This window comes from Solanum pennellii, chromosome 9, assembly GCF_001406875.1.
Source record: "Solanum pennellii chromosome 9, SPENNV200".
Taxonomy (NCBI): Eukaryota; Viridiplantae; Streptophyta; class Magnoliopsida; order Solanales; family Solanaceae; genus Solanum; species Solanum pennellii.
In genome coordinates this window covers 54,909,619-54,921,265 of record NC_028645.1, presented here as the reverse complement: position 1 = coordinate 54,921,265, position 11,647 = coordinate 54,909,619, and the positions used below count along the sequence as shown (strand labels likewise).

General features: G+C 37.4%; 1 protein-coding gene across 1 annotated transcript; it reads left to right on the top strand.

Annotated features, from left to right (window-relative positions):
• The first annotated feature begins 6,717 nt into the window (after window positions 1-6,717).
• Window positions 6,718-8,845, top strand: LOC107030207. Its single transcript, XM_015231576.1, has 6 exons — window positions 6,718-7,092; window positions 7,149-7,673; window positions 7,721-7,830; window positions 7,927-8,272; window positions 8,505-8,621; window positions 8,723-8,845. Exons 1-6 carry the CDS (start codon window positions 6,718-6,720, stop codon window positions 8,843-8,845), a joined length of 1,596 nt encoding a protein of 531 aa, XP_015087062.1.
• The last annotated feature ends 2,802 nt before the right edge of the window (window positions 8,846-11,647 follow it).

The window sequence follows — 11,647 nt, the reverse complement described above, 5'->3', positions numbered from 1 at the left end:
TAGTAGATATTAGTAGTTACCAATAAACCATTAACTATTGACAGGTTACAATTTACTTTTACTTGTAGAATTAAGTGAATATAAATTGATCATATGTCCCTTGAGAATGATAACTCGTTTCTTAATGAATCTATACTACTTGAGCGACCACGTGCACTTGCGCGTATTTTGGGTCATCTGTGTTACATGTTATACAATTCTACATTGGCTTCCTCCATCTCAAAAGTTGATAAGATAATGTGGGTTTGTATCTTTCTAAACTCTCTATCGTTTCATTAAGCTGGTGGGGAATATCTTTAATCCACGGAAATTGTGATCATACAAGCTGGCAAATAGTCAGTTGACATTGATTATATATATTTCTATATGAGATCATTTTTCCATTTTTTATAGCATTCCTCATTTTTCATAACTCCCACATAATATTGGCAGGAAATGCCTTCATTATCACTTTCACCTTTGAGTTCCCATGATAGCTCCATCACTTTTGAAGGAGTTGATAAAGAGGAACTCCTTCAATGTTGATACATGTACATGAATCAAATAGTCTCCGTAGTATTTGGGCTATGGGGATTATTAGTAATTAATGTGTCATGGTTTCCATTGCTCCTTTTCCACAACAAAAACATCGTGATACAATTTGTATCCTCATCCTTTTTAGATTATCATCAATTGCAATTATTTTCTTCTATACCCTCCAAAAAAGAAAGGAAATCTTAAAAGGTAACCCTTTCACCCATATATTCTTCAACCAGTCAACCTCCTCCTTTCTTATCCTTGATTTGATATGCTGATTTCACCATAAACTCCCCTTTTGTAGTTTCATGTCCACCGTGCGCTATCTATCCTTTCATTATTCAACCTAGGTTTGATATTATCGACTATGTACATAGTCATCTCATTTGAAATATGGAGTTGTAACTTATTTACATCCCACAATCCATTACTAACGAAGTTCGTCACCTCTAGCTCTTCCCCTTTTACAATTCCCTCTTCAATGAAATATAATGCCTCATGCTTAGTCCAATTATCAAACAAAAATTTTGAGTATCGAGCATGTACTTGCCGTTAAATTTCATGTTATACTTCCTCCCTAATGCCCAACATTGTTCTCCTTGTGAAGCTCCATTACTACTCACAATAGTAGGATGAAACTTCTTACAATATTTATTCCCCATGAAATTGGCCCATAGAGAGGAGGTAGATACCCTGAAACTCCACCATAGCTTGGCAATAAGAGCTTTAGAGACGTCACGTAATGATCTTAATCCAAGTCCCCTTTCATTCCTTGGGCAGCACATCTCTTCCAACGAAACCCAGTGTTTACCTTTTATTCCTCCAACATTTCACCAATAAATTTTTTCAAAAAATTGATGAATTTGTTCAATGACCTTTTTTGGGGGACTCATAGCTGATAAGAGGTAGACAGGAATCGATTGTAAAACATGATTGATGAGAATGAATTTCCTCCAAAATAAAACAATTTTTTATGCCATGAAAGTACTCTTCTAGTCACTTTTCTGATAAGCTCTTCAAAATGAGTACTACTCTTCCTCCCATAAAACACTGGGCGCACCAAATATATAAATGGAAAATTCCCTTGTTTGATCCCAGATAATCTTCTCAATCATATAGCCACTATCAAAGGTGTTTTATCACGTAGATAGAAAAAGCTCTTCAATTTATTAATCATTTTCTCCGATACCTTCTCATATTCAGTTAGAACCTTTATCATCTTAATAATAGAGCCCATGTCACCAGATCCAAAAGGAATAGTATCAACTGCATATGCATATGATAAATGATTGATTTATGAACTCCACTTTGGTAAGCCATAACTCTTGTAATGAGGAATGATTGATTTATGAACTCCACTTTGGTAAGCCATAGCTCTTGTAATGAGGATCTCTGTGCAACTTATTTATACCTATTGACAATACTTCGGCTGCTATTATGAATAAGGTCGGAGATAATGGATATCCTTGCTTCAGAATCCTAGATGATTTGAAAAATCCATGTGATTGACCATTAATTAGTACCTAGTACCAATTGTTTGAGATCAATCTCTAAATCATATAAATTACCATTTATGAGAAACCAAAGGCTCTTAAAACTTTTGTTAAAAAATCCATGAAACCCTGTCGTAAGCCTTTGTCATGTCTAGCTTCACTACCACATTCATGTTCTTATTTATCAAGTTAATATCCCTGATATTTCTTGAGCCAACAAAGCATTTTCTGTAATGCTTTTACCTCTCACAAAACCCACTTGAATATTGGAGATAATTTTAGGTAAAAATTGTGCCATTATCTCATGAACCACTCTTGATATGATCTTATTAGCAAAAGAACATAAACTAATTAGCCTCTTGTCTGAGATCGTTATAACTCTTTCCATTTTGGGGAGAATTATTAGATTAGTGTGAGTAATGAATTTGGGTAATTCATATCCACAAAAGAAAGCCCTAACCAGTTTGGTCACGTCCTCCCCAACTAACTTAAAAATAATTTTCAGAAAAATCATCAGGCACACATACACTATCCCATTCATATAAAAAACAACTCCCTTTACTTCCTCCTCACTAGGAAGCCTCGTCATTTCCTCATTCTGCTCTACAATGACCAAATGTGGGATGTGATGAAGCATTGTGAAATCGTGATTCACTCCCTCCTCCTTGATTGATTATAAAAGAAATCTACTGCCTCTTTGCCGGTTTGATGATTATTCTCACTAACCATCCCTCGTGAATTCGTGATTTCTGCTAAGTGTAGCTTCTTTTTCTTCTTTACATAAGAATGGAAAAACATAGTGTTATTGTCTCCTTCTACAAACCACTTCATACCCCCCTCGCCTTTTGTTTCCAATATAGCTCATCAACTGTCAAGTATTTTTCAGCTCTGCCTCCATTTTATTCAATTCTTCCCTGTTTTCAACTGACGAGTCAATCTCCAACTGCACCTCCCTTGCTTTTATAATGTCTTCAATGATGGAAATTTGTTGAAAAATGTTTCCAGATGTACTTTTGCTCTAGCTTGTCAAAGCTTTCTTCACTCCCTTTAATTTAGCCTGGAACTCCATGAAAGGATTACCAGTGAAATCCACTTTCCAGTTCAGTCGTACAATTCTACTTGCTTGGTCCAAAAACTTTAAAACTTGAAAGGTCGAATGACCGATTATTCTAAGGAATTATATATAATGTGAAGTGGCACATGATCTGAACCTTGTCTTTAATTTGGTGTATTTACAATGACGGGGAAATGATTATGAAAGCTTGGTTGACCTATCCAAGCATTTGAAAATACTATCCTCTCCAATTCTCCCATTCCACCAAGTGTATCTACTTCCTGTGAATTTGACTTCCTCTCGTGCACAACTACTAATAAAGATCGCAAAATCAATTGCTTCACCTTGCATAAATGCCCGGCCACCCAACTTCTCTTCCTCATTTAGAATCATATTGAAATCTCCTCCTATAATCCATGGGTATTCAATTTCCTCAGTCAAATGGTTCAAGTCCTCCCATAACGCTAGTGTCTCCAAAGTATTACATCTAGCATACACCAACGTAATGAAGAGAAATTTCCCGTCCCTGCAGAACTTCATTGATAATTGTTGAGTTCAATCCAAGATTACACTGCCAACCCAATCTTTCCTCCAGAATATCCAGATCTTGGGTGAAGAAAGTATGATTCATTCCTAGCGTTTTTTTAAAAAAATTGATCTAGCATAGATGGTCCTTGAAAAGGTTCCATTAATGTTATGAATGAATAGTGATGTCTCATGTTTAGATTCATTAATCTCTCAAAATATTTTTTAGTGTTAATGGATCTAATGTTCCAAAATATAATTTTTTAGTCATTGATCAATTTTAGTGATTTTATCCTTATTACTCCTTATTTGGACTTGAAGAGGAATTGTCAATTTTCCTCTTTTTGTACCAGTCTTCAAACTATCCGTATGTGTGGGAGATAAATTCCGCCGTTTACTAATCTGCTGAATATTGTACTTTGTGTTCTCATCTTCCTCCGATTTTCTTCTTACTTGGATCTGATCTTACCTTTCCTCCATTAAGTCAAGAGATTTTTGAGTGACTCATCTTTGTCTTTCATATCTTCCTCCTTATTCTTCCTCGTGACCTTTTTCTTGCTTATGTCATTTCCGTTCTGACTAGTAATTCTTGTTGAGTTGGGAGTGACCTTCACAACTGTTTCTTTCTCCTCACTAGAAATTTCTATCGGATTTCCCTCTTCCAACTATTGATGATTGGCTCTCTATTAGTTTGTCCTTTGTGTGTTGCTTGATAAAGCTGATTGATTTATGTCCCTCTTCTTGTCTACCTGATTCTCATCGATCATTTCGGCATTCTCTTCTCCTTGATGACCCTTCTCATCGGTTGGCTCAATTTCCTCCTCCTCATCCAAAGCATTAAACTTGTTTTCTGTAATAATTCCCACCTTGTTACAGACTTGTTTTTTGCTGATAATTGTTTTTCCTACTATCCCACTTCTTATATCTATGTTCTTTAAATTCCTCATTGGGTCGTGCTTTATAGTGTTCCACTTCACCTCCCTTTTTCTCCATTGTATTTTCTTCATTCTTTTTGCACCTTTCCTTCTCTGTTGACCTTGCCTTTGTTGCCCTTCTCCTTCTTATCATTCCTTGAGTGCAATTTTGGATGTTCAACATAGCATTGTTGTTCGTTATGCCCCGAATCATGCATGTCTTGCAATATTTAGGTACATAGTCATACTTTATCGTAATCCACTTCTCCACTACTTTTACATTCACCCTTTTTACTTCTATGTTAATACGTTTTGGAAAAATCTTTCAGTGTTCACTTGCACCTTTAATCTCGTGCAACTTGGTCTGGTTTGATTCTTGGTTGCCATATCGACTTGTGACGGCTTTTCTACTGTTGATGCTAAAGAGAACACTGCTTCCCTTCCGAAAAAATAGGAGGAAGCAATGGGAATTATATCCACGCATAGCAGTCATCATTTCACCCTCTAAATCAAAAAGAGGGTCCCATTTCAATGTTCTCATTGGGTAGGACCCGTTCCTAGAGTGATGTAAAAAGCCGGCTTTGACAGGAGATTCACATAATCTTCCAGTTAGCTACCCCTAATCAAAACATGTCTATTATTGAGCAAACCAATGTTACATTCCCCTTTAACTCGCATTGCTTGGGAATTAAAATTCCACAATTCATGACTATCTGGATAGCCGTAAGAAAAGTTCCCATTCGTTGCATATTGTAGATTCTCATTCACTATTATTTGATTTATTTCCTCCTGCTCCCATATGAATCTGTGGTTCTCTTGAAGATATAAAATGGTTAAAAAGGTATATGTTTGATATTTGTGAGTGATGTCTTCAAAAGAGTTCCATATGTTGTAGCTTGTATGTTTGTCGATGACTGGCCAACCTCCTATAGACGTCGGAAAGATTCAATTTAAGGTGGTTGCTTTAGGTGTTTCTGTTCCCGCCAATTTTGGTCTCCAAGTCTCGAGTTATCTAGAATATAAGATGTCTAGAAGACATTATTTAAGTTGTGATATTGAGTTTTTACATTGGGATGGTTTTGTTTTTTCGACACAAGTATCTCTTGCCATGAACTCCACAATCTCTGGTTCCAATGTATCAAATCTATCTTTCTTCAATGCAACAATCTGTGAGGGTTTTGCCCTGATTTCTTAACCTTATTTGAGGTTTTTTTTTTCTTAAAGAAAATTCAAAGTAATACCAAAAATGCTTGAACTTTTTCTGAAATGAAAATATCATTTTCCTTCATACTTGGATTATTCTTACTGTTATTTGTAGTTTTTAAGATTTGACAAACACAGAGGGACCTTATGAAGGTACCTGGTTCTTGGCTCAATATACTTTTTGCTGCTAGCTGGAGAAAGTACAAAAAGTTGGTGCATAGTCTCCAATAGTGGCAGAAGTGGTAAACGCGCCAGAAACCTCAGCCAATGCATTGCTTTAAGGATTGTGACTATTCTACATAAACATAACATCCAATATTAAGTTTTTACAACTTGAAAACATCTCAAGAACTCTTGCAAAGTCTTACAAAAAGAGTGAAGAAGCATCCTCAAGATCAACTCAAATCTGAAGAGTTGGAAGCTTAGTCGTCTTAGGATTATTTCTTCTTCACGTAAATTGTAAATCTATTCCTCCATATATAAAGGAATCAGATAGTTGTTTAGTGTGAAAATCCTAAATCAGTTGAGTCCAACTGATTTAGTGGGCAGCCTTTAGTGTTGCTTAGTAAAAATCCTAAGTCATTCAGATCATGGTGCTTTAGTGGGAAACCTGCGTGTTGCTTAGTTGAATCCTAAGTTATCTAGAGGCGATAACTTAGTGGGCAGAGTGAAATCTGCTTAGGCTCTTCAAGCAGTACAGTTATTTCTTGGTTGTGAGATTAATAGATTTTTCTCACGTTGTTGTAATCGAGTTTCACTTTTGCTTGTGAAGAATAGTGAAAACGGTTGAAAATTCTGTGTGACAGGTCATGGTTTTACTCCCTTGATCAAGGAGGTTTCCACGTAAATTGCTTGTGCTGTTTTCTACTATTACTTACTCTTCATTCTTACTTCGAGTTCAGTCAAGACACCTGGTCCGTTGACTGGCAGTGGACGCACGTATTCTAACAATTGCTATCAGAGCAGGTACTCTCTAGATGGTTAACACCAAGAGAGTGGTTCCTGCATCAGAATGACTGCTCCACTTAACCTAGAAGAAGGGCAATCCTCAACTCGACCGCCGCATTTCAATGGCCAGTTCTATATCTGGTGGAAAACAAGAATGCATGACTATCTTATGGCTGATGATAGTGAGTTATGGGACATTGTATTTGATTTGCCTTTTATTCCAACTTCTAAAGTAAAGGATGATGAGATAACTAGAGTTGTTCTAAAGACTCATCAACAATACAACGAAGTGGATAGAAAGAAGATTGAGAAAGGTTACAAGGCTAAGAAGCTGTTGGTTTGTGGTATAGGTGCTGAAGAATATAATCGTATTTCTGCCTGTGAAGCAGCAAAGGAGATCTGGGATTGTCTCAGGACTGCTCATGAAGGTACTGAGCAGGTGAAGGAATTAAAGTGTATATGCTCACCTCCCAATATGAAAATTTCAAAATGAAGCAAGGGGAAACTATTCATGACATGTATACTAAACTTTCCTCCATAACAAATGAGCTACGAAGTTTTGGAGAGCCAATCAGTACTAGCAAGCGAGTTAGGAAAGTTCTTCGAATTCTTCCAAAGTCATGGGAAAGCAAAGTGGATGCTATCACTGAAGACAAGGATCTTAAAGTTCTGACGATAAATGCTCTTATTGGAAATCTCAAGACACATGAAATGAATAGAAGTCAAGACCTCTCAAAGAAGGAGGCCAAGAAAGACAAGTCTTCAGTAGTCAAATTTACTCCTAGAGAAGCGTCTAGTGAAGAAGATGATATTGACTATCTTACTAAGAGATTTCAGAAGATCATAAGAAAAAACATAGGGTTTAGAATAGGAGGGAACCCTCCTCGAGCTACAACTGATAGTGAATCCTGTCACAAATGTGCAAAGGCTGGGAACTTTATAAGGGAATGTCCGATGCTCAAAGCTAAAGATAAGAAGTATCAAAGTCCAGGAGGTGAAAAGAACAAGCAAAAGGACCTGGTACCTAACAAAAGTGTAGAAAAGTTTTAGCTGACTATGTAGTGAAGAAAGCTCTTGCTGCATGGGGACACTATTCAAGCGAGTCAGGAGATTCAGATTGTCCCGAAGATGCATCAATGTTGGTGATTCAAGCCAAGGCTAACGTATTCAATGGGATGTTTGCTCTCATGGCTAAGTCAGATGAGGACGATGATGAAGATAAGATAACTTTTCTTGACTTTAATTAAAATTTGAATACGTACACTATTAAAAGGTTGAGAAGGTTAGCAGATATCTTGATTGACTCTATTATAGAGTTAACTACTGAAAGGGACTCTATGAACAATAGTCTTGATGGTCTAAATGAAGAAAAGGAAGTAATGGTAGTTCAGATGTATGTTCTTGAGGAACAAGTGATGGTTCTTGAATCTGAAAAATTGGAGCTTAAGGAGCAGCCGGATTTTATGATTGAGAAATCTCGTAAAAGGAAGGGGGAAGCTATTAATCTGCAGGCAGAGTTAGAAAGCAATTTAAACACCGATGAAACCAGACTTTCCTTAGCCTTGGAAAGAAATGATCAGATGGAGAGGGAGCTGGTCCGTCTTAAGGAGGAACTTCAAGTATCCTTAAAATGGACCAGCTCCACCAAACTGCTATCTAATGTTACAAGTCAAAGCAACTATAAGAAAAGAGGGTTAGGAAGTTTGAACAATACTCTTCCTTACAACCCCCACAACAAATGTGTTTGTCTCAGACAATTTACTGTGTCTTCACTGTGGTCGAAACGGCCATCTGAAAGGAGATTGTCCTGCCTGGAAACCTTTACAAGATAATTTCTTTGTCTATTCTAAGCAAAAAAGGACTCAGCTAAGGGGACCAGATCCTACTGGCAAAAATCCTAGACAAGAAATTGCTAGAAACAGAGGACCTTCTCCAGTTCGTAAGGTCTCAAACTTGAAGAAGAAAAAGGTTCCACATTGGGAAAAAAGCACTCTTATTACACCTTTGTCATCTTATTGGGAACTCAGATTTAAGTGGGTTCCCGAATCTAACAATTAATGTTGTTGCAGGTGAGTGAAGGAAGTAGCAGCACGTGTTGGTACATGGACAGTGGCTGCTCAAAGCACATGAATGGAAATACCAAAAACTTCCTTTCACTCAAGGCACTTCTAGGAGGAGGTGTCAATTTTTAGCAATGGCAAAAGAGGTATATTCTTGGTGTAGGAAAATTTGGCAAATCTCTTGAGGATTCCATTGAAAATGTATACTATTTTGTCCACAAAAAGGGTGATTTTGACTGCCAGAAGAAGGAAAAACATGCATGCGGCAGAACTAGAAATAACTCAAGGAGATGATCTTACATGCCTAAGTGCTCAGAGTGAAAGTGCTGACTTCCGGCACATGAGACTAGGTTATGTGAGCTCTTCTCTAATGAACAAATTGATTTCTATGGACCTGGTCCGTGGTCTGCCAATAATGAAATTCAATGACAGTATAGTGTGTGATGCATGTGCCAAAGGGAAACAAACCAGATCTTCATTTAAATCAAACAAGCAGGTCAGTTCTTCAAGGGTTCTTGAGTTGATACATATGGACTTGTGTGAACCGGTGAAGATCCAGAGTCGAAGCGAGAAAAAGTACATTTTGGTGGGTGTGGATGACTACTCAAGATTCATGTGGACTATCTTTCTCAAGTCAAAGTCTGAGACTACGGATATGAATGATGTTGATGATCTGTTGGAGGTATTGAAATTCTAGAACCATGAAGCAAGTAGGAATGAAGCTTAGGTGAATTTCGACTCTGATGTTGCTGATCTTAGTCCATCTGAGGAGGTAAAAGAGGACGACCATCCTACTATGGGACCTGGTCCTTCTAATGATTCAAGCCAAGAGGAAGCTCATCCTCCTGCTACAAATGATGATTCTGAAGATAAAGAAGAATAGATGGATCAACCACATCCTTTGGGCTCTAGATCCGGATGGAAGCATAGTTCATCTCACCCCCTTGAAAATCTCATCTCTCCTCTGAATTATGGATACAAACCAGGTCAAAAACAAGGAATTTGGTTGCATTCTCAGCATTCATCTCTACTATTGATCCTTAAAAATGTGAAAGAAGCCCTAATGAATATTGATTGGGTAATCTCTATGCAATATGAATTGCATCGATTTGCGCGAAGCAATGTGTGGTACATGCTCCAAGACCTGTTGACAGAACCATTATTGGGACCAGGTGGGTGTTCAGAAACAAGCTGGATGAGAATGAAGGATATTAAAATCCTCATAGCATTTGCAACTTTTATCGGGTTAAAACTATTCCAGGTGGATGTCAAAAGTGCCTTTTTGAATGGAGATCTAAAGGAAGCAGTACATGTTAAACAACCACCTGGAGTTGAGGTTGCAGATTTTCCAAATCATGTGTTCAAACTCAACAAAGATGTGTATGGTCTAAAGCAGGCACCTAGAGCCTGGTATGAATGGTTGTCAAAGTTTTTACAAAAGAATTACTTCAAGAGGAAGAAAACTGACAACACGTTGTTTTTGATGAAAAGAGATCAAGATCTTCTTATCATTCAGGTGTATGTGGATGATATCATTTTTGGAGAAACCTCTGAACATCTGTGTGAAGAAATTGATAACCCATGGGTATAAACTCAAAAATGGGAGCAGATGAGGTTGATCTTTTAGGAAATCAAACAATGTACAGAGGAATTACTGGATCTCTATTGCATTTGACATCAAGACGGCCGAACATGGTATTCAGCGTAGGAATATGTGCACGGTTCCAAGCATTCCCCAGAGAATTTCATCTAAAGGCAGCTAAGAGAATTCCGAGGTATCCGAAGAAAATAGGGGACTTGGTCTTGTTTTATCCTACATGTAGTTCTTTTAAACTAGTGTAATATGCAGATGCTGATTTTGCAGGATATCAAGTAGACCGAAAGAGCACTTCTGTAATGAGTGTATAGTTGTTGCTTCTAGTTGTACCCAACTTCTTTGGATAAAGCAAGAACTTGAGGATTTTAGAGTCCACATCAATACCATCTCTCTCATGCGTGATAATGCAGTGTAGTTAACATGGGAAAGAATCCAGCCCAGCACAAAAGAACCAAGCACATTGATGTCAAACATCACTTTTTGAGAGATAATGTTGAGAAAGGAAACATCATCATTAAATACTGCAGGATTGAATATCAGATTGCAGGCATCTTTATCAAAGCTCTCAGCAAGGATCAATTTGAGAGCAACCGGCTGAAGTTAGGGGTGATGAACATACACTAACCTAATTTCGTCAAGATGACTCTAATTCCTGTTTTGGCTAAGATCTGGAGGGTAGGTATCCACAGAACTTGTAAATTGTTTAAGTAAGATCATCTTTGTACCTAAATGCAGGTATACACCCATTGAGAGCACAGGAGCAGAGAATGTCCAGAACCATTTAGGAATTGTATTTCATCTACAGTTGAGGACCTGGTCCTTCCAAGGTTAGCACTCTTTACACTTGTTTTAAACTGTCAAATGAGAACCATCCAGATCGCCACATGTCAGTCATCGGTCCGTCTGACAGTTGTCCCATCGCCTTTAATCCAAGCGATGCGTATATCTAGGGACCTAACACACCGTTTAAAGTTCTTCTTATAGTGTCTTTTTTACACTCCATCTTATTACATTCCAACTTTGTTCTCTAAGTTTAAAATCAAAACCTTCTCAATCTCTCCATCCCTTTCTAGCATTTAAGTATTTCTTTCAAACAATCATGTCTTAATCCTCATATTCTTCAAAGAAAATTCTAGATTCTCTAAATGAGTTAGATCTAGTGGCTTCTTACACCTTTTCTGAAGCAGTTTCTGTTGATAAAAGGGACAAGTCGTCTAAGAAAGTGAGTAAAGGTAAAAGCAAAAGAAAACTAAGACTTATGCGAAAAAGAAGGTTGTTATGAAAAAAAGGGGGATTGTGGCTTTTTGTGAGTGTATTGAAAGGAAGGGAAATCCAAT